The following is a 24,005-nucleotide window of genomic DNA, read 5'->3' on the forward strand; positions in this document are numbered from 1 at the left end:
CCCTCCCCAATATAACTGACTCAGGCAAGGATAATGAACAGATGGTAAAGTCACTAGGGAACAGGACATTCACCGGCTGACAAGGATCACCGCACAAATTAACCTTTGCTTGCAAAGGAGAAAATATTCTTTTCAAAGACTGATGTTAATCACTGTAACCAAGGGTTCAAGTTAGTGTCCCTGATAGTGGAACAACCTACCTGACTTTTGGTGCCTCCTGATGGGCAAAGTAAAGTATAACATCAACTATGGAATATTCTTGCCGAATTTAATCTCTCTCTAATCCAACTTCAAAGCTGAACTTTCAGTTCACAGGAGAGAAACAATCTGAAAAATTCAAAATATGGGGGATTCTATAATGCAACTGACCTGGACCCTGGAGGAAAATTATGGGGGTGGGGGGGGTGGGGGGAGGGCAGGGATGGAACTTGTTTAGATTAGCAGAGACCAAAGGAACCTAACAACCAAATGCATTTTGTGAACCTTGATTCCATCCTGGGATGGTAGAGTTGAGTTTGCAACTATGAAGGATATACTTGAGAAAAATTAATTTGAATACAGATTGGATATTTGATGATATGGAACTGTTAATGTTCTTAAGTATTATAATGTTATGGTGTCTGCAGGAGAATAGCTCTGCTAGAAAGTATGCATGTGTGCATATAGAGAAAGAAATCTAATATGAAAAAGGGAAAAGTTTCAGTCTAGACGGAGGATATACAAATGTCCTTTATATTAAATTTTTATGTTGAAAATGATCATAATAAAGATAGACAAAGTGCAAGAGTGGTGATGGCGGGGTGCAGTGCTTGGGTTGGGGAGGAGTTTTGGTGTATCTCTGAAGACATGGGTGTTTCAAGAACCTAGATTTCTTCAGTCACCTATTACCCACTCCCCCAAAAAAATTAACCTGGAGTTAATGATAATTCAGTGTCAGGAGAAAAAGAATGATAGGCATGTTTTCATACAATGTTGGTATTGATGGAAGACAGGAAACTAGGGACTGACCAGGCAGATAGCTAAATACCCTTTGAAACATAGTCTGGATGCATGTTATGTTCTGTTGTAATTTGTGGTTTTCAGAAGATTAGGAAGCCTTTCCTCCTACTTGTTGCCATTTTTTAAACCTATCAATTTTACCTCTAGTTGGCAGTCAGAGGCCTAGACCACTCCTTTTCACTGGTGCGTTTCAGAGATAATATCAGTAGGAAGCCTGTGAAATGCACAGTCTGGCATGAAGAGAGGGCGAGTAGCTTATAGGGTAAATCCGCTCTTTGGCAGAGTTTTTCAAGCTCTATGTTCCTTCCTTACATTTGGAAAAGGAAATGGCAACCCACTTTAGTATTCTTGCCTGGAAAATTCCACAGACAGAGGAGCCTGGCAGGCTACAGTCCATAGGATTGCAGAGAGTCGGACATGACTGGACAACTTTGATTTCACTTAACCATTTAAGTGACTCAACAGCGTGGGCCTTGCTTGGTGTTGCCTCACCCCTTGCTCCCAGCAACATTAAAGAAGGATCAAGTTGAGTTCCATTTTGAAAGGAATGTTTCTTCTGACTGTAGATTGGCTTCTGGCTGTGCTTGCGTGTTTGTGTATGTGAGTTATATTCTATTACTGTTGAGACACTGTTTCTTCTGACTGTAGAATTGGCTTCTGTGTCTGTGTGTATGTATGTTATCTTGCTACTGTTGAGACACAGTGTTTCTTCTGACTGTACAATTGGCTTCTGGCTGTGTATGTGTGTGTTATATCCTATTACTGTTGAGACACAGAGCCAGGTGGAGTGGGGAGGGAGAATTGTGCTGTGATTAGTCAGCTTGCCTACCCTCCCCCCTCTAGAAACTCAGGGCCCGTCTGGGGAAACTGAGAACTTAAGAAACTTGAGACAGGGAAGGAGGAGAGGGTGAGCAGCCAAAACCTACCAAGTCTCAGAAGACTGGTTTCTGCACCAGGGAATGGAAGAAATGACTGGAGGTGGCTCTGGATTTGACTATGTGGCCTGAGATCAATTCCCTTGAGATAAGTTGTTTTCTGGTGTACCTGCAGGCTACAAGTTGAGAAAAGGATGTCCTTCATCTTTGGGAAATTTCTTTTGCCATTATAATTGCAAGTCTGAAAGATGTTCAGATTTATATAGTCCTTGTACCAAGAAGCTAGTGTTTATTGATAACTGTTTCTTTGGATTCATTTGAAATGGGAATCAGACTGATCAGTGGTAAGTATTAAGAACAGTTCTTGGACCTTTTTATCATGATAGCCATATTCTCTTCTTTTCCTCTGAGGAAAAAAAAAAAAAAAGGCAGATGAGAGTAAAGTCTGTAGAAGAAAGAATAAATTAGTCAGAAGATGTGTGGAAAAAAAAGATTAGAAAAGATGTGGTAGGAATCCTGGAAGGTGTTCTAGCATACTGCTTAGTAATTGCCTTTGTTAAAATTTCTAGCTTCTGATAGTCACTTTTTTGCTCAGTTGCCAAGGGTTAGCTAAGAGATGTGCTGACCATAATTTCTAAACAGAAATGATTGCACAGATAATATGCTGGAGACAGTGGGACATTATGTAAATTTGAGAATATCTCAGCAAACCAGTATTGTACCAGAAAAGGTATAATGGCGCCTTTCAAGTAATCCTCAGCAATAAAGAAGACCTAACCCTCTATTCACTTCCAAGCTATGCTTTCTTAATGATGTGTTTTCCTAATAATTGCTGTTTACCTTTGAGCCTAGTTCTTCACCCTTAGGGAGAAACCTTTCTGAGGAAATTAAAAACTATTTGATAAGCATGTGAAATAGCATATTAATAATAAGTTGTCTAGCCTAACCTCTGGTTTTTGGAGGCCTCAGTTAAACAATATCCAGATTAGGCTGTGAAGACTACAGTATCTAGCATGTTCCTAAAGAAGCAGCAAAATTCTATGACAAAGCCATTTGTCATACGGCTTTGGGTTGTTATCCTGTGGATCAGAACACATCTACAGATTGTAAGGGACCATATTTCCTTTCATAGCTCTTTCTTCTAATAGCACCAACAACTTAGTTGGGGCCTCCTAGATGTGTTGACTAAATGAATGTAATACTCTGAGTGTTACCCTGATCACTGTCCGTTGGCCATAGTGTCGTAGTAGAATTCTCGTGGCTGTTAATTCTCTGATTTAGGAGATAAAAAGCAAAATCAGGTGGGACCTGGGAATGAAATGTAACTAAGCTATTTAAATATTTCAACAGATAGACCATGTGTTTGTGGAAGTAAACTCAGCTTCTAATGGTAAAAAATAATATCAATTAGGATCAACTTGATGTTAAAGCTGAAACTCCAATACTTTGGCCACCTCATGCGATGAGTTGACTCACTGGAAAAGAGTCTGATGCTAGGAAGGATTGGGGGTGGGAGGAGACGGGGATGACAGAGAATGAGATGGCTGGATGGCATCACTGACTCAATGGACATGAGTTTGAGTGAACTCCGGGAGTTGGTGATGGACAGGGAGGCCTGGCATGCTGTGATTCATGGGGTCGCAAAGAGTCGGACACAACTGAGCAACTGAACTGAACTGAAGGAAAAGTATACAACTGTTTTTCTTCTCGGGAGTTGTTTTCAATTGCCTATGATTCCTTTTTCTTGCTAAGTTCTGTAGAGCAATTCTTAGCTCACTGTCACCAGACTTACCATGAGATGGTGGTATACCATACCCCAATTTGTTTCTTCAGTAGAACTTTTCTTTACCATTCTCAGTATCACATAGATAAGAGTCATCTTTTAAAAAGTGCTCTGAGATAGTTAGCATGTAAAATTGGCCTGACATTTAACTGAGTTTTTAAGGCACAGCAAGTAGACTTCCATATTTGGATGTATTATTTGGAGAATGGGTCAGTCTGGTATTTTAACCTCTCTCAGATGTGATTGATATTAGTTCAGGAATAGAGCACTGATGGGAATTCTCTGGTGGTCCATTGGTTAGGACAGCAGCTTTCACTGCTGTGGATCTAGATTCAGTTCCTGGTCAGGGAACCAGGATCCTACAAGCCATGTGGCGTAGCCAAAAATAAAAAAAAAGGAACACTGGTATGTTTGTTGTGTGTTTGCTGTTTATGGAGGTATCAAAACACAGAATAGTTCTTTAGCATAGGACTTTTTGGTTTTCAGATCCACTTTAGATTTCAACCTATCTTCTTTCCCCTCCCTTCATCCCCATCCTACGTCATATTTAGACCTGGCAGTCTTTACAGATCTAGATTTGAAGAAATGTGAAAGCATACCAGTTAAAACTTAATAATGGTAGAAGAAATCATAATAAATAGGATGTAATGGAAGCATAACAACTTTGTAGTCATTCTCTGTATTTTGTTTTCACCTAAATGACCATGTTTAGCTTAAATGGAGTGAGTCCAACCCAATTAGAAGGCTATTATTGAGATCTGGTTTCACTAGAGAGAAAACTTGTGATATCTATAAATTGCTTTTGGCAGCACTGTCTTTATTTACAATGTGAAGGTGAAGAACACTCCAGACGGTACTTCACCACAGAGGAGGCAGAGCTTCTTGCTGTGAAGACAGCCAGTGGGGCTTGCAGGCCTGGTGGAGTCTGGCAGAGAAGCTGCATTCCACAACAGCAGCTGTTGATACAGGTTCTCTTCTGCAAGTTATTCAGGGTCGGAGAGAAGACAAGGTTATCGTGCATCTGTGTGTATCTGAATCATCTTACTTGTAAGCACTGAGATTATCAAAATGCTGCAAGAATAGACAGTCACCCATTCATGTCATGGCCTGAGTTAACTTTTTACCCACTTCAAATATGGACCATATTCATTATTTGAGAGTTAAGGTGCTGCAGTGATTAGTAAGCCACTTGCAACAGTCTCATATTTTTAGATGGGAAAGATTTTGCTAAGCTTTAGGCTACTGATGAGCTGTGTTAATACAAGGTGGGATTATGACTGTTAGTTCTTAGGTTGCCAAAGAAATACATTTCTATCTTGACACAGCAGGCTCTCTCTTTGTTTTCTGTTTTAAAAGCTGAAAAGGTTACTGCAGTCCCCTCCTCCACCCTTCCACCCCCAGGTAGGTGGTATCTGAGAATATATCCAGAACCTTTGGAAGTAAAAAGATGAACAGGGGAGGGAATTGTAAAAGCCATTACAGAAGAGAGGCTTCCAAACAGGCTGCCCGTATCAGGAGGAGGGAAGCTGTTGGAGGGGGAGCTACCTCTGCACAGCGTTGAATGGTGTTGATAGTCTCTTGACTGTGTGTTTTTTCTGCCACGAAAATAACTGCATATTGGGTTGAAAGTCATTACCTTGGTCCTGGATTAATCCCTTCAGTAAAACTAGCTTTGCTGACTGCAGAAGTCATGTGAACAGGCAGTAGGAAATCCTATCTAGAAGGGCAGATGCTGACTAGTGGCCACTTCAGTAAGTGGGTTTGTTTGGGTTTGGAAAGGCAGTTGTGTTTTTGACATTTAAGCTATTTAAAGTTTTAGCACCTAAACTGAAAAGGCTGTTTCTTCAGATGCTTAAAGATGCTTATTAATTAAGTTCAGGTGTAGTATATGTAGTTTTGCTTGAGTCTTTAGTATTTATTTTTGAAATTTGATTGGTTTGATCTTATAGAAGAAAGAAATTTGAAAGCCTCACTTATCCCACAGATAATTATTGAATGCTTTCTATGTGCAAGACCCTGGGCTAGGTGCCAAGAATGTAGCTCTCTTTCCCTTCCACGCCTTTAGGATCTGTCCTTATACTTTAAAAAAAAAAAAAGTTTGTGGACTCTGCCTCCTCTATTTCACAAAATAACGTAAAGAAAAACCACAAAATTGAATACCTATGACATCAGTATTATTGTTGTTCAGTTGCTCAGTTGTGTCCAACTCTTTGCAACTCCATGGACTGCAGCACACCAGTCTTCCCTGTTCTTCACCATCTCCCAGAGATTACGCAAACTCATGTCCATCGAGTTGGTGATGCCATCCAACCATTTCATCCTCTATCGTCCCCTTCTCCTGCCTTCAATCTTTTCCAGCATCAAGGTCTTTTCCAATGAGTTGGCTCTCACATCATCAGGTGGCCAAAGTATTGGAGCTTCAGTTTCAGCATCAGTCCTTTTAATGAATATTCAGGATTGATTTCCTTTAGGATTGACTGATTTGATCTCCTTGCTGTCCAAAGGGTTCTGAAGAGTCTTCTTCAACACCACAGTTCAAAAGCATCAATTCTTCAGCAGTCAGCCTTCTTTATGGCCCAGCTCTCACATCCATACGTGACTACTGGAAAAACCATAACTTTGACTGTATGGACCTTTGTTGGCAAAGTAATGTCAGCATGGTTTTCCCAGTAGCCATGTATGGATATGAGAGTTCGACCATAAAGAAGGCTGAACGCCAAAGACATCAATATTCTTTGCTTTGATTCTTGGTATAAAAACACAAATCTTGATTCTGTTGATTACCGCTTCCTTACTTTTTCCTCCTAATTCAGTAATTGCCTTGTTCATATTTAGCTGCACATTTAAGCCTGACTCTTATACCAGATGCTGCCCTAGCTGGAGGGTACATGTGACAGGAGGGGAACCTTTAGCAGAGGTAAATAATGGACAGTTTACTAATGCTGGCTTCAAAATGCCTATAACCAGGCTGCCAGCATTCTGAAGAGACGATTTTTATCTGTAATAGGTTACATTTCCAGTAATAGGTTGCATTTCCAGTTGCTGAAAATTTAGCTTAATGAATTCTCCGTGGGAACCTTTTCAGATTTAGTCAGATTGTGAGGAGAAGCTTGATTCAAGTTCTCAAACTTGAATTGTTTCTCAATTCAGAATCTCAAGTTCTGTTTTTCAGCTGAGGTTGAGGTTTATTTTACATTTCAAAGAAAGGGTTTATTAGTTTAAACAGGAATTCAGGAAGGTCTAAAACATTTAATAGAGTTTTCCTACACTTTAGAAACACTCATGAATTTACCTATAAATAATTTTAATTGTAAACTGTTTGCCATTTATTAAAGCCAGTCTTCCAAGTATCCTTTCAACTGTTATCTTGTTCTGCTTTATTTCATTTAAGAAAGTTTTAAACACAGAGTTTACCAAGTTATTATTTTCTCCTTCTTTCAAATTAGTTGGAATTTATTATGGTGTGTGTTTTTAAATTTTTATTAGGATATTCTAGTATTTTACTGGATATAGCAGGTTCTGGTGTTATTCCATTGCCTTTATAAAGGATAGGTATATGACTGGACTCTGGCTATTAGCACCCGCATGCCCATCACCATTTAAGCATCTCTTCGTAATCTTTTCAAGTAACAAAACCATTGCTAACTTCAGGATAAGATATGCTAGAAGAGAATATTCTGAAATAAAGAAAAAACAAGAAGAAGCCCTAAGAGATTATGCCTGCTTTTTGATAGAGTTGTGAACAAGGGGGTAAAGAGTGTACTTTAATGTGTCAAGGTTATAAGAGGAATGGAATGTGAGAAAGAAGACCTGTAAAATAGACAAATGCTGAACAAAGTTGGATGTTAAGCTTTCTCTCTCTGCTCCCCTTCTCCCCCCCACAACCCCAATTCTGCTGAAACCTTTGAGAAGAGATAGTAAGTGGCATTTTGGGAGGAGTCAGAGAATAGCTACTGCCACCCTCATTTCTGGTGGAAGAATTGCTGATTTAGTAGGAGCCACATGATAACATTAGGGCTTCCTTGATAGCTCAATTGGTAAAGAATCCACCTGCAATGCAGAAGACCCTGGTTCGATTCCTGGGTCGGGAAGATCCGCTGGAGAAGGGATAGGCTACCCAATCCAATATTCTTGGGCTTCCCTTGTGACTCAGCTGGTAAAGAATCCGCCTGTAGTACGGGAGACCCGGGTTCAATCCTTTGGTTGGGAAGATCCCCTGAAGAAGGGAAAGGCTACCCACTCCAGTATTCTGGCCTGGAGAATTCCCATTGACTGTAGTCCATGGGGTTACAAAGAATCAGACACAACTGAGCCACTTTCACATGATAACATTAACTTTTAGGGGAGACATTGTATGGCCTTTAAAAATGAAACATTTCATAGAATCCTGTTTTAAGTTTCAACTTTTCGTCTTCCTCTTACAGCAAATTCAGTTTGCTGATGACATGCAGGAGTTCACAAAATTCCCCACCAAGACTGGCCGGCGATCTTTGTCTCGCTCTATCTCTCAGTCCTCCACTGACAGCTACAGTTCAGGTAGGTGTGAACTCCTCGTTCTCTCTGATCTCTCTTCCCTTTTCAGAGCCTTGAGCTAGTGCTCTACCCACTTCTCTTCACTTATCTGGGATCTGAAAATACCTCATGTCAGCACTGCCCATCTTTGTGCTAAAAGCTGATAACTGAATGTTCCCAGCCAGGCTTGTAGCTGGAGAAGCTTCTGTCGTCTTGAGACTTTCCTCCCCTGATGATTTCTGATTGTGGTTTGTGGCCAGTGCGTGGTTGATGGTACTGGGCTGGTTCCCATTCCCACGTTTACTACCCACATTGAGAAGGGAGAAAATCATTTTGGCTGACAGAACTGGCCTTGAAAAACAGGTATACTTTGGAAGCATAATTTCTGATTTCTTTGTTTAAGATATACCCTGCCACCTATTTTTTTTCTTGCCTTTTAACTGTGTGAATCATCACAATAAAAATTGGTATTTCACTCTTTTTAGTTACTAGGCTACTCTTGATGTTGAAGTATCCTCCCCTGTTAATCTCTGGAGTGGGAGAGTCCAGTTTACATGGCTCCAGCTGTTTCTTTTTAGTTTTCCTCTCCTGTCTTAACCTTATATAAGTAATCTTTTTTCTTTTTTTTTTCTGCTTTGAATTGTGTCCTTCTCAACTTTAGAGGAGGGTATTAGAAAATTACCATGGAAAAGGATATACAATCTTAGTTTGAGTACTGGAGGAAATGGGGCGTATAATCTAACGCCCTCAATGTTCAACTTGAGGAAACATTGTTAAAAGATTAAAAGTCTTGCCCAAGGTCATAGATTGCTGTAAATGTCAGCAAAGGAATTTGTACCAAAAGCCATTTCTTCTCTTTTGCCAGAATCTTGTTTGCATTGTATTATTAACTTAAGGACTGAGCTTGAGGTACAAGGACTTTTAAAAAATAAATAAACAGTTTTGAAAGCTTTTTCTCTGCCCTGTGCCACTACACTGTGTCCCACTATGGACAGAATAAGCAGACAAGTACAAATAGTAGCGTATGTACATGGTTCAGTTTGAAAAGAAGTGAATGTGCACACTCAGTGTGGGCATGTGTGCAAGGAAAGTTCCAAATATAATGGCTGTCATAAATGAAAAAGTGTCTTGGAGTGAGATAGATGCGAAACTAGGTGACAAGCAGGCTAGTTATAGCGAAGAAAGAAAAAATTTTGAAAGATTGAGTTATAAGAGAAAGAAAGTTGAGATGACTGACAAAAGCTTTAAAGAAGTTTTAAAGATTTTGATGGCCATGTTTTACAGGGACCTAGTAGAGCATTTTAAAAAGCTTAGTGATAGAGTTAAATTGTCCTAGTGGGTAGATAATCTTTAGTACTATTTGTGCTAGCTGGACAGAGGAGGGTGTGTATGTCACACTCAGCAAGAGACCTGGTATACTGGCTGAGATAGTGATCAGAAAAATGGAAAAGAAGTGATTTGAAAGGTAAAGAGCGATTGTTAGATATCCTCCTGCATATCTATTGAAAGGACATGTTTAGTTTTTTGTGAGGCTGCTTTTATAAAGTTGAGTATCTTGAGTGATCTCAGGGCTGGCAATAGAACCAGAGCTGCTTCTCTTTTGTGTCATTTCTCTGTTCCTTGGTGCAACCTAATGTAAAATCTCTATAAGGTTTTATAATAAAAGATTATCTTATTGTTTTTATCCTCTTGCATTAATGGTTCTTAGCGTTTGGTCCTCTAAACAGCAATATCAGCAGCACATGGGAACTTGTTTGAAATGTTAATTCCTGGGTGCCACCTGAGACCTACCGAATGGGAATTTCTGGCAGTGGGACCTAACCTTCTGTGTTTCAGTGAACCTTGCACGTGATTCTGATAGATGCTTTAGATACTTTGAGAACTGATTATCTATAGAAATAGCATTCCTTATATGCCCTAAATTACTCTACCATTTTCACCATGTCTGGTTCCAGTCCCAGTTGGGACCAAGTACCCCATGAGCTGGTGCATATTTTGGGATCAGTAGCTCCTTACCACAGGCACTGATGGCAGAATTATCAGGATGGGTGAAAGAGCCACAACACTGAAGGATTTATAGGAGTTTCATTCATACCATTTCTTAGACCTGAAGTAGAACGGAGAGTGATGTAAAAGGTGGCTCCAGTTAAAGCGCTTGCTTAACTTAAATGAGAGTCCTTTGGGGACTGCACCCTGTGGAGTTGGGGCCATTGAGGTTTTTCTTTCCTCATTTCTTTCTTTCCTGGCTTTAGCTGCATCCTACACAGATAGCTCTGATGATGAGGTTTCCCCCCGAGAAAAGCAGCAAACCAACTCCAAGGGCAGCAGCAATTTCTGTGTGAAGAACATCAAGCAGGCAGAATTCGGACGCCGGGAGATAGAGATTGCAGAGCAAGGTAAAGAAAGGGAGTGGGTCGGGGACCAGAAGCAGCCCACTTGCTGGTCGTCAGGATGCACAATTTAAGACTTGAAAGCTAACGAAAGTCTCCTGGGAAACTCCAATATCCTGAACTTTTATATAAACAGCTCTCTCTGTATGGAGCTTGAGCCTCAGGATTCTTGTTCTTGTTCTCTCTGCTGCTTCCTGTTCTCAGCGTGTGGTAATTACACAGAGTAGTTTCTCTTTTCCTCCCCCATGACACCATATTCAGAGATCTGCTTGCAGAATCAGCAAGTCCTGGATCAGTACATAGTGGTTAGTTCTACGGGATCCTACCATTGCTGCCAATCTCAGAGACCCAGATTTCCCAGAAGTAGCAAGTGTTGGGAGGGTTTTCAGCTAAGGATGTGGTGACCTAGGGTCTCTTTTGATCTTTGATCCTGATCTCCCTCTGCTGGATCAAGAGTAAAAATAATTTGACAATCAGTTAAATCTTGTTTTCTCTACCCAGCCCCACTCAAAATAATGTCTCTTTACTTTTGTTGCTTTCACACTGGAGACATGTTCTATACTGGGCAGGAGTACAGAACTCAAAACCAACGGAATAGGATTAGACAGGATAGAAAAACAGAAACAAGTGGCTTCTGCTGATGCAAAGTCTTTCTTTCAGGTCTGATGATTTTACTATGTAGGAATCCATTAACCAGTGACATAAATAACTCCTTCTTCTCCCAAATGAAGGATGACACTCACCTTCCACTTTTGAGAATTTGACTACATATAAGCCCTCTATGGGCTTCCCTGGTGGCTCAGATGGTAAAGAATCTCCTTGCTATGCAGTATATCTGGGTTTGATCCCTGGGGTTGGGAAGATCTTCTGGAGAAGGGAATGGCTATCCACTTTAGTATTCTTGCCTGTGAAATCCCATGGACAGAACAGAATGATGGGCTACAGTCCGTGGGGTCACAAAGAGTCAGACACAACTGAGTGACTAACACTTCCACTTTTCACTTTCAAGCCCTCTACATATAAGGCTGAAACAGTAGAGGAAGAGAGAAATTCCAGGTGGTTAGATGACAAGTCCGTGCTCTTGTTCTTCAGTTGAAGCTGCCAGACATCAAATAAATATGCTTAGAGGGAATTCCCTGGTGGTCAAGTGGTTCGGACTCTGTGCTCTCACTGACAAGGGCCCAGGTTCAGTCCCTGATTGGGGAACTAAAGTCCCACAAGCTGTGTGGCACGGTCAAAAAAAAAAAAAATAGTTTTTCTCCCTTACCTCGCCATATCTCAGCCCTCGATGTTGCTGGGGCAGAAATTAATGCTCTCACTAGTGCAGACCTAGCTCAAACCCTCTGTTCTTTCACAGACATGTCTGCTCTGATTTCACTCAGGAAACGTGCTCAGGGGGAGAAGCCCTTGGCTGGTGCTAAAATAGTGGGCTGCACACACATCACAGCCCAGACAGCGGTGAGTTTGTCGGGAGGAAATGATGGACTTCTGGTGGTGTGTTGAGGAGGGGCACGGTGGTATTTTGTACTTGCTTTTCCTCCCCTATCTAACCTCCAAATGCTAACCATCAACCAAACCTTCAGTTACACTATAACGGGTTTTCTACTTCGATTGTATAGCTTACTTTTAACAAACCTGCCTTAGGGAGATCTAGATTTGCAAACTATGATAGCTATCTAAGTATGTGATTCAGATTGCCTGTTTTGGGTGAAGGTCGATTCCGGTTTATGAAGTAGTGGATTACACCCTTTTGTTACTTCCTGGTGTTGCACCTGTTGCCACTGAGTTCCTAGGTATTGTTCTTTTCTCACTTTGTCTCTTTATACATCTTCGTAGGTGTTGATTGAGACACTCTGTGCCCTGGGGGCTCAGTGCCGATGGTCTGCCTGCAACATCTACTCCACTCAGAATGAGGTGGCTGCAGCACTGGCTGAGGCCGGTAAGTTCAGCTTTTTTTCACTGACGTTACCTCAAAGTAAATATCCAAATATAATTTTTACATACCAGAATTATCTTTACTGTCATGTATGTCTAGGAGCTATAAAACCTAGAAGGTAATAAAAAATGTCAAAAGGAAGGAAATGGACAGTGAAGATCCAGATCCATAATGGAACATTATATAGTCAATTAAAATTATCTTTGTACACATTCACTTTTTTAAAAAGTGATCTTTGTAAAGAATCTAATTTGTGGAGAAATGCCTAATTCTAATATTAAATGAATAAGAACTTTATGTGAGCTATATGAGTATGAGCTCAGCTGGTCTCCTTTCACAAAACTTTCATCACTTTTGAGAGGACACAAGAAGTACCTTGTGTTCATTAGATCTGATAGTTCATTAGATAATTTGGTGTTCAGGATTGCACTGAAAATATATGAACTAGTTATGAGTTCAGTTAAACATAAAACAATTTTTATTGTTAAAATGTTCAAAGGAAAATCACTCTGAAGTTTAAGGTTCTTCCACTTTCCTGTGATCCTCAGAAAGCAACTGTATCTCACTTTTGTTTTTCTTCTTTACTCTTTTCAGATGTTTATTGCAGAAAATTTTAGAGGTTCCCCAAAAAACCTAAAATCCTGCTACACAAAGATAATATCTCCTTTTTTATTATCATATATTATGATATATGATAAATATATTATCATTTCTCATTTTTTATGTTCACTTTTTACAGAGATGAAATAAGTCTCAGTATATATCCTATTTTATAACCTAAATATAACATTTTCAGAAGTAGTTTCCATGTCTCTCAAAAATTTGACAGTATCATTTATAATAGTCATGTGACCATGTGATTTTTACTTCACTGTTTTCCTAATGTTGAACATTTAGGTTGTTTCAAGATATTTGCTAACATAAACAATGTAATGAACAACTTCGTTTTGATTCCTGCTTCATTTTATCTCCTTAGAAGAAAGTTCCATATAAAAAATGACCAAAGAGGGGCTTCCCTGATGGCTCAGTGGTAACGAATCCACCTGCCAATACAGGAGACATGGGTTTGATCCCTAATCCAGGAAGATCCCACATGCCACGGAGCAACTAAGCCCGTGCGCCACAACTATTGAGCCTGTGCTCTAGAGCTTGGGAGCCACAACTGCTGAGCCCATGTGCTGAACTACTGAGGTCTGTGTGCTCTAGAATCCATACTCCAAAACAGGAGAAGCCACCACAGTGAGAAACCCACACGCCTGCAAGTAGAGTAGTCCCTGCTCGCAGCAACTGGAGAAAAGCCCATGCAGCAGCGGAGACCCAGCACAGCCAAAAATAAATAAATCATTTAAAAGAAAAATTTGACCAAAGAGAATAACATTTTAAGGTTCTAAAATACTTTTAAAAATAAAAATCCCTTAAATTCTTAACGATTTCTGGACTAAAGATGCTCTTTTAACTTTTTGCCCTTCCTAAGTTGTTTTCTTTCCGGAGTAATTTCCATAGCCTTTTTCTCTTCAGATCTCAGAGATGTTGGTATAAGACACTCCCCAAAGGAGGAATCAGCTGATTTGTTTTCATCTCTACAGGAGTTGCGGTGTTTGCTTGGAAGGGCGAGTCAGAAGATGACTTTTGGTGGTGTATTGACCGCTGTGTGAACATGGATGGGTGGCAAGCCAATATGGTAATAATGCATATCCATCCTATACTTTTGACAATGGATTTCTTTCCTTTTTTCCCTCAAAGCATGGTTCCCTAAATATGTTTTGGATGTTTGGTCTTACGCACTTACTTTGTTGCCAAGATGGTTAGCTTAATACCTTTTCAAAATGGGTCTCAGTACTGAATGGAAAGGCGGGGGAAGGGTAAGACCAGCTGAACACGTGACTCAAACACAGCAGAATGGAATAGAAGAACATGATACGGTATCTCTTTGGAGTAGAATTATGGTTTCTTCCCTTCCTGCCCCAGCTCTCCTTTTGTGTTCAAAGGGGCTGTATTTCAGGGCTCTAGACTAAAAATGAGTCTGTGATTAGCCTACTACTACTCTTCACTGTAGCCTAGAACAAACTTAGGAATCCTTTTAACCATTTTACACCAACAAATTTGACTGTGTTTCCACTATCTAAACCTGCTCTAAGGAGCTCTGAGGAGTGCTCTTCCAAAACATATAGGGCTCTCTTACTAGTGCAGAAAGTGGGTTCAAAGTTCCCCCCAGCTCTAGCAGCCTGAATGCCCATAGAAGTCTTCTGGCTGTTCTATAGATCCTGGATGATGGGGGAGACTTAACCCACTGGGTTTATAAGAAGTATCCAAACGTGTTTAAGAAGATCCGAGGCATTGTGGAAGAGAGCGTGACTGGTGTTCACAGGTAACAGATTCTGGAGTAGCTGCCCCTTGTGTCCTTGCCTCAGCAGATTCTTCTGGCCTCTTTTAGGCTTTAGGGCTGTGTTTCAGACTTGTAACTTAAATGGGAGTGTTTCCATTAGATAAAACTTTTGAGTTTTTACCTTTAAAAAATCAAGGAGACCCTAAAAGAAGTTAATTTCAGATTCTAGTTCAGACATTTTCTCACCCATTTATTCCACTGTGATTCTCAATCAGTGCTGGGAGATAGGGAGCAAGTATATATCTTGAAAAACTGTATTCAATTTTAGATTATACTTTTATATTTGAAATAAAAAATCTATTGTAAAACTATATGTTATACATATTATAAAAAATAAACCTGGGCAAAATATGATTTGCTTGTTGTAATACCTAAAAAATACCTGAGAGAGTATTTCTCATTTGGGGGCACCTTGCATATGCTTAAACACACACACGCACGGAACCATATCAGAATCATTAATAATCTTTGTCAGAAGTGGGTGTGGGTTTTTTTTTAAAGATTGAGAAAATGCTTGGTCTAAGGCATTAAAATATATCCCCTTTTATGGAAGAGAAGTAAATTTCTTAAATTGAAAGATTGTCTTATTTTTTCTTCCAAAAAAAGGAGTGGGAGTTGGGGAAGAGAAAATGAAAAGACATGAGGAGGGATAACAAGGAAATATCTTGTTTACTGATATTCTTGGGCAATAAGTAAGACTGGGGAGGTTAGCACAGAGCTTGAAGAGAATTAGGCAGACTTTGCCAGTTACTGTGTTTTACCAGCTAACTTTGTTTTTGTTTTTGTGGCTTTCTTCTCCCTTTAGGCTGTATCAGCTCTCCAAAGCTGGGAAGCTCTGTGTTCCAGCCATGAACGTCAATGATTCTGTTACCAAACAGAAGTTTGATAACTTATACTGCTGCCGAGAATCCATTTTGGATGGGTAGGTTGAAACGTATAATTATTCAGATTTGTAGGAGATAAATTTGGGTTGGGTTATAATGTTAGTCTGATATCATTCCAGTTTTGCCCCCTGGTCTTCCAGTGGCTTTAAAAGTTTGTTAGAGGGGTTCTATCTCATACTGAGCCCAACAGGCTTCTAGTTGAAGTTTTCATGAGGCTTTGCCCCACACTTATTTTCAGAGGGACTGTGTTTCAACTAATAATGTTTGAGTTGCTGCTGCTGTGAGTTGAGCCCTTGCCTATTTCCACAGCCTGAAGAGGACCACTGATGTAATGTTTGGTGGGAAACAAGTGGTAGTGTGTGGCTATGGTGAGGTAAGTAGCTGGGCCTCACTGTCTGCCTTTCCACAGGCTTGTTACAGATGTTGAGTGAAGGAGATTTGTGTTGTCAGTGTAGAGTACTGATAAAGAGTTTAAAATATGCTTTTAGATAAAGTATCTCAAAATTGTAGCAAGTTCTTTATTCACACTTACAAATACAGACATATGGAATGAATTGAGTTTTCAGATTGCACCACTTTGTCTTATGATATGGAATGTTGTCATCATTTCCCCCCAGTTATAACAGTAACCTTTTATGAGACTTAAGTTAAATATGTAGCATTTTGGCCCCACAGGTGGCCAGTGAAGGGTAGAATCTGAAGTGGCATATAGTTCTGTAAACTAGAACAGATGACGAGATTGTATTTATTGTCATAAACAATGATCCTCAGAAGTTCCTGAGCTGCTAGACTGTCTTGAGTTAGGTACTTCTCAAGTGACAGTTAATCAGGTTTTCCTAGAATAAGAATCTGAAAGTAACCTTCAGACCAAACTGCTCTTCCTTGGTCTTGTTTCCCTGATGGTGATATGTTTATTTCCTTTATCTCTTACTGTCCCAGTCTCCAGCCTTTGCTATGAAATGTCTGCTAAATCACTTCTCTGATCACAATATAATCAGGGTCAGTTTCTCCTCTGCTTGGATTGGAGCGTCTTTGCAAGGATTTGGTAGATGATTGATGGGTTTAGGGAGGTTAATTCCCACCTCCCAGAAAGCCTGTCTGCCCAGATGTGTGCATGCTGGGATCAGTTACTTGGTCGTGTCCAACCCTGTGGGCTATAGCCCACCAGGCTCCTGTGTCCGTGGGGTATTCAGGCAGGAGTACAGGAGTGGACAGCCATTCCCTTCTCCAGCAAGAGTACTGAAGTGCATTGCCATTTCCTACTCCAGGGGAATCTCACAAACCAGGGATCGAACCTGCATCTCCTGCGTTGCAGGTGGATCCTTTACCACTGAGCCATCAGGGAAACCCATCCTAAATACCCACGCCTTAGTGGACCTGACTTCTGTTTTACATCTGCAGGTGGGAAAGGGCTGCTGTGCTGCTCTCAAGGCCCTTGGAGCAATTGTCTATATCACGGAAATTGACCCCATCTGTGCTCTGCAGGCCTGGTAAGAACAGAGTGGTAATACCATTAGATTCACTCCAGGTACTTTGTATTTCCAAGAGTTTGTGATTGATTGTATTAACTAGTCCTTGGGAAAATTCCTCAGAGGAGGAGACAGCTATGATTGCTCTGTTCTCTCCATTGTAATCATAGGGCACTCAGAAAGCTTCTTGGTATTTTCCCTTCTGGATGGAATCCTGGGGAGTCTGAAGGGGCCAGAGTGTATATTTTAGCACAGCTTATCACTTAGCATTCCAGTGAGGTAGCCCTAGATCTAACTTCAAAAACAAATTTGGCTCATTTTGTGACCAGCTTCTGTCCCACTTTTGCTCATAGTATGCCTTCCTTTTCTTCCAGCATGGATGGGTTCAGGGTGGTAAAGCTAAATGAAGTCATCCGGCAAGTTGATGTTGTAATAACTTGCACAGGTGAGTGTCAGAGTTTTGTGTTAGTCAGTCGGTCATGTCTGACTCTATGTGACCCCATGACTGTAACCTGCTAGGCTCTTCTGTCCGTGGAACTCTCTAGGCAAGAATACTGGAGTGGATAGCCATTCCCTTCTCTAGGGGATTTTCCCGACCCAGGGATGGAACCCAGGTCTGCACTGCAGGGAATTTCTTTACTGTCTGAGCCATCAGGGAAGCCCAGCAGTGCTTTGGTATACATGAAAGGGTATTAACTGAGGTTAAATCTTGAATGTGATCTAGTTGACTTTCATATAAAGTAGGTAGGACCTGTGTCCTACATAAAAGTCTGAGAACTAGAGTAAGCAGTCAGAACCTTAACATATTTTCCGGAACAAAGAGCCTTTTTTCTTGATGTCTTTATGTACTGCTTGATCTTAAAATGCAATAACTGAACCTAAAGAGCTGTTATGCAACACACACTTCTTTCCTCACAGTGTATACATGCTCTTTAGTGCCAGGAGTTCTCTTTCCCATGTTTTAACTAAAGTCAGTCAGTACCTTTCCCTCACAGGATCTCTTTCCTCAGCTACTCTATTTTACTTTTAGGAAATAAGAATGTAGTGACACGGGAGCATTTGGATCGCATGAAAAACAGTTGTATTGTATGCAATATGGGCCACTCAAACACAGAAATTGATGTGGTAAGGTTTCTCTTACCTGTTACTAGACCTTTTTTCCTTCTTCCATTATAGCCAGTCAACTGCGCTCTCTTCCTTTCAGACCAGCCTCCGCACTCCTGAGCTGACATGGGAGCGAGTACGTTCTCAGGTGGATCATGTCATCTGGCCGGACGGCAAACGTGTCGTCCTTCTGGCAGAGGTGCACATTCTGAAGGGTTCAGGCAGCACAGCAGTGTGCTTAGCACCCTTGGGGGAGGGGCGGCAGGGTAAACATATTCGGCCTGTTTTTCCCTGAGCTCTATCTTTGGATAGGAGTATATTTCTCAAATATAGTCTGGTCCCCAAAATAGAATCACTCAAAAAGTATCTACTTTTTACTAAACAACACACTACTTCCTGACCACAACTGATTCATTAGTGTGTCAGACTCAGATGGACTTAGAGAAAATAAGATAAAACCTAGAGTCCTGATTTGGAACTGTACTTCTTCCTCTACCAGCTGAGTCGAGAGGGGTATAAAGTCCTTTCCTGCATTTGCATGGCTTTTGTGATGTGACAGGGATCACACAACTCACCCCAGGGCTCTGTTTCAACATTTCAGGGTCGTCTGCTCAATCTGAGCTGCTCCACGGTTCCCACCTTTGTTCTGTCCATCACAGCTACAACACAGGTACGTTATAGAACATCAGCCTAGCCTGCACGGAGATGATTGGATCTGGGCCTGGATCCGAGTTCCAGTGAGAGCGTGGCCTCCTATGTTCTTAGCAACCTGTTTTCTTCAAGTTACAAGTTGTCAAGATTTAGGCTTTCTCAAGTATAGAAAATAATCATTAGGTCAAGTCAGTGTTTGTGTTCCTTTGCGTTAACTATTTTCATTAGGAATACAGTGTTCCAGCTTAGTTGTATTTAGTCTGTTCCTTTATTAGGAACTAAACAAAAGCACCAATAAATCCTCTTATGATGTGTGCTGGAGTTTATCACAGTCGGAGTCCTGGATGCTGCCACTGTGGTAGTTCACTAAGTACTTACCCAAGACCCTGTTAAACCTAGTTTTATTTTAATGTCCCTAAGAAGTGTTTTTGTGTTTTCTGACCCACTTTTTCTGCCTTAGGCTTTGGCACTGATAGAACTCTATAATGCGCCTGAGGGACGATACAAACAAGATGTATACTTGCTTCCTAAGAAAATGGGTGAGTGAAAACAGAAACCTGTGTTGATCCCTAGACTGTTGCGTAGTTTGGTAAAATGAGTATCATGAAAAGTATTGGATTTAGAGTCAGGATTATAATCCCTCTTCTGGCACTTAATAGTTTCGGACCTCAGGACAAGTTCTAATCTCCATGAGCCTCAGTTTCTTTGTCAGTAAGGTGAGAATACATACATTGCAAAATTGTAGCAAGAAATACAGCTAATGAGTAAAGGTGGTTTAGCACAGTGGTTTAGGGTAGATGCTCTTAACCCAAGTAGTTTATGAAGTTTAGTAAACTTAACTACCACTGATTACAGCCTGGGATCAAAATGGAAGAAACAGAAACCAAACATAGGGTTTATTATCCATCCTCTATGAGACATATAAACAGTCTCCTGTCATTCCAGCAGTCAGCTGTGCTGTATTCACATGACATAATGCATCATCCTCAGATCCTTACCTTTCCAGATATGATGCCAATCTCCCCTCTCATTCGTCCGCCCAAACCCCTGTCCTCTTAAAGCTAAAAACCACCTTGTTCTTGTCCCTTCCAGCAGCTTACCTCAGATTGCTTTTTGGTTTTTAATTCATATTCATAAAGGTAAAAGCCCAGGAAGCTTATCTATGGAAAACTAATATAGTTGTGCCAGCTGCCTTAGAAATCCCTGATCCAAAGATTTGAGGCCATTGTGGATCTTACCCTAAGTAATTGTTAATGATTTAACTCTCTTGAACTCACTAGGATCCACCTTGATTCAGAATTTGACTATAATTCAGCTAAGGAAATTGTTACAGGAAGCTGAGGGTATTACGTGGTATGTTGGCCATTGAGGTGAACCCAGAAGCTTTGCCAGAGAAGAATGGGGCAGTACAAGTTGCTGTATTTTGTCACCCTGGCAAATGGCTTTCTTATACGTTCTGGTTGTACTGAAAGATACCTAAAAGACTACTTTGAGTGGTTTTTTTTAATTAGGCAAATATTCCACGTTAGATTCTTTCAGTGTTATTCCAAGCTTTGTCCTCTCCCTCAGAAAGCCTCAGATGAAATAATGGGAGGCTATGCCCCGAGAGGCATATTTTATATGGAGTCTGCTCCCTGCTGCTTTGTTCTTCTTAGATGAGTACGTTGCCAGCTTGCACCTGCCATCATTTGATGCCCACCTGACAGAGCTGACAGATGACCAAGCCAAATATCTGGGACTCAACAAAAATGGGCCATTCAAACCCAATTATTACAGGTAACTTGGGGGAAAGTAAAGGAAAAGATGTTCTCCCCGATATTATGCCAAGCAGACTTTTCTAAATAGTATTATAGCTGATTTTGAAATGTACAAGAACTCCGCCCCACACTAAAAAGTAAACAGAAATTATTTATCTAGTAGTAGATGTAAGAAGTCAGCATTTTCTAAAATTTTGGAGGTTGAGCCTCCCCTTCAGAGATTCTGATAGAGTTAGTCTAGAATGGGGCCCAGCCTTATTTTGTAAAACTTCTTCAGATTATTCTAACATATTGTCACATTGAAAGTCACTGACTTCTTAGGGAGCAGGAGAGAAAGCTAGAGATGGCATTGTTGGAAATCCTGTGGAAGCACGGTGAGAAATGATCCCTGGGGAATGACTGCAGGAATCCCTGGCCTATGCAGGGGAAGACCCTAGAAAGTGTTCTCTGTTTTTGATTCTTCTCTTGGAACTCTCATGTGGAAGAAACGAGTGCTAACCAGTCATTCTTTCTTTACAGATACTAATGGACCATATTACCAAGGACCAGAACACATGAACCACACAATTCTAAAAGAAATATTTTTAAGATAACTTTTATTTTCTTCTTAATCCTTTCCTTTTGATTTTTTTTTTCCCTATAATTTCTTTCTTGTTTTTTTCATCTCATTATCCAAGTTCTACAGACCACACAGGAACTTGCTTCATGGCTCTTTAGATGAAACTGAGATTAAAGGTTTCTCACCCTAGTCACTAAAGAAGGATTTTACTCTCCCAGCCCAGAAAGGTGATCCTTTCTTTTCCATTTCTGGGGACTTAATAGTCTTAATTGGGTACCTTATTAACAGGAGATGCTAAGGTACCGTCTGTGTGGAACAATCTGCAATGTCTAAATTGCCTTAAAAGAGCCCATTTCTCAGCTGCTGGAATCAGTGCTGTTTCACTTCTTCAGAGGAGCAGGGATGGTACCTACCAGGCAGGTAGGTTAGATGTAGGTAGTGCATGTTTATTTCCCCTAGGTGTTCCAAGCCCTGTTTCCTGTGTAAAGGTGGTATGTTTGGTTCAGAGATGTATACTAGTGAGTGTTGCTTGTTAAGATCCAGTAGGCCCACATGAATTTAGTACAGCCCTTCCTCCACTTCCCACCAGACCCTCTCATTTTTCAGGTTTTTAACCAGACTATTCTGTTAAGTTGAATTTTGTCCCCTAGCATTTATTTCTGTTTTTGTTTTAGGGTTTTTTTTTTTTGTTTTTTAAGTAAGAAAAATGTTTAGTCTTAATATTGAGGAGCTGCTTGAGTGATTAGTTGTTATCAGTTTATCTTTTGAACCTTTGGAGCTAAAAGTGCAGAGTTGAGTCTAGAGAAATGCTGATTTCAAACTCTGATAATCCCAGTTTCTAGCCCATAGTTCATAGCATCAATGTACTGGGGCCATAATAGTGGATTTTATCAGCTCTGCCCATCAGCTTGTGCTGGAAGCAAATTTCTTTGAGTCATTAGTCAGTATACAGCACTGAACTCTCTTTAAGAGCAAATTTCTGATCAGCTGTGCTTCTGCAATTTAAAATATTTAAAGGGAGGTAGGTGTGGATGGGAGGAGGAAGGCTAAATTGGGCCAGGGTGAGGAAGATCAGCTCTGTTTAACTTGTCTGGGACATTAGGCCCCATATAACTTTAGTTTTACAGAAGCAGTACCACTTTTGATTTACGCATTACAGAAAATGTATGAACTGAGACTTCAAAGGGCAGTTTGTGCATAGAGTAATCGGTATGTCCTGGCTCACGTTCTGTAAGAATCCCCAGAAAGGCTCTCTCAGAGATCAGAGAGATGATGTATTCCCCTGCCATGAACCCTGCTTACCAGCATTTCTGCATGGTCAGATGAGCTGTATGCTCATGAGCTTTAAGTGCATAATTATCCAGGATTCTAAATCCTCAACTTGTTCTAGCTTGTGATCCTTCAGAGTTGGGTCAGGCATTAGTGCTATATACTAGAAATTTTCATTTCCCTATTGCTATTGATCAGAGAGACAGGCATTAATTAAAAACAGAAATATAAGAAAGAAAACCTTCCACCCTGTGACTTCCTATCAGGGGACAATGATCTTGCCAAAAATTTTTTCCCTTTCCTTTTTCTCCCTACCCTGCCCCTTCCCACTCCTTGCCAGTGCAACCATGCTTTCTTCTCTGTAGATGCTTACAGTTCAAGCCCTTTTCCCAGGGCATTTAACCAGCCAGTCAGAACAGCACATCCTTTAGGGGAGATAACCTGGCCAACGGTGGTATCCATCATGTCAGCTCTGCTGGAGGGAAGGGGCTCAGGTCCTGCTGCCCTCTGGCCTGCCCCCTGCTCCCATATCTATTACTGTGTCCATAGGAATACTCGGTAAGGGCTCCGTCTCTGTCAAGCCATGTAACAAAGGACACTGTGGGAAAATGTCTGGGTCAGAGGGAGCATGTGGAGAGCAACTTAGGAGGAACAAGTTTATTTTGTATTGAATGATTTTTAATGAATGCAATATTAATCCTTGCAGATGAGCAATAATCATTAAAGTCAATTAAAATGATAAGACCTTATTGGAATCCTGTGTCATTCTTGGTTGAACAACACCTTCATTTAGACTCTGTATTCTAAGATGAGACAAGTCATGGGTCAGTTAGCAATATCTAAGAGAGATTTTTTAGAACCTAGTATGTAGAGGAACAGGCTAAATGAAGAGTTCCTCAGTAACATCTTAAATTTTGTTTCTGCTCTGTGCCCAGCATTGGGCCTGAACACTTTGACTCTAACTTCATTCCTTCAACTTGCTGCCTAAAATTCAGGCCTCCTCAGGTACACAGTCCCCTTCATAAGACCCTGTATCTAATTCTTCAAAATGCCTCCAAATTTATGTAAGTTTTAGCCCATCCCCACCCCACACCCATACCTGTATCCATCTCTGAAGTAGTCTCCATATTTTCTGATTTAACAGTGTATCTGTTAATATTGTTCAAAAGTAATACGTTCTCTATTTTATTAAACTGATCCCAAATAATGTTGACGTTTGCAGTGCAGATTGGTAAAATGAGTGTTTTTAGTTCTGCAAGGTTTTATCCATGCACATAAATCCAAATATAAGATAAACTTCACGTTGCCTAGAGTTAAACTTGAAAAAAACTGTTTCCTGAATCTGTTTGATAACTTTATAAAAAGTTTATTATGATGGGAAAATATTTGGAAGTTAAGTGTTTGAATATAAAGAATTTAAATGAACTGTTG

At 40.5% G+C, this 24,005-nt stretch overlaps 1 protein-coding gene across 1 annotated transcript in view; it reads left to right on the forward strand.

Annotated features, from left to right (window-relative positions):
* Nucleotides 1–20,769, forward strand: part of AHCYL1 (adenosylhomocysteinase like 1) — a 38,614-nt gene extending 17,845 nt beyond the window's left edge. Inside the window, 15 exon segments of the mRNA XM_088835557.1 lie at nt 8,082–8,193; nt 10,422–10,565; nt 11,917–12,017; nt 12,396–12,498; nt 14,082–14,176; nt 14,757–14,863; nt 15,687–15,803; nt 16,075–16,138; nt 17,167–17,255; nt 17,609–17,679; nt 18,265–18,394; nt 18,396–18,537; nt 18,940–19,008; nt 19,450–19,528; nt 20,645–20,769. Coding sequence (XP_088691683.1) covers nt 8,082–8,193; nt 10,422–10,565; nt 11,917–12,017; nt 12,396–12,498; nt 14,082–14,176; nt 14,757–14,863; nt 15,687–15,803; nt 16,075–16,138; nt 17,167–17,255; nt 17,609–17,679; nt 18,265–18,394; nt 18,396–18,537; nt 18,940–19,008; nt 19,450–19,528; nt 20,645–20,769 — 1,548 coding nt within the window.
* The last annotated feature ends 3,236 nt before the right edge of the window (nt 20,770–24,005 follow it).

Source organism: Moschus berezovskii, chromosome 4 (assembly GCF_049115385.1).
Source record: "Moschus berezovskii isolate FMDL1 chromosome 4, NW_MosBer_1.0, whole genome shotgun sequence".
Taxonomy (NCBI): Eukaryota; Metazoa; Chordata; class Mammalia; order Artiodactyla; family Moschidae; genus Moschus; species Moschus berezovskii.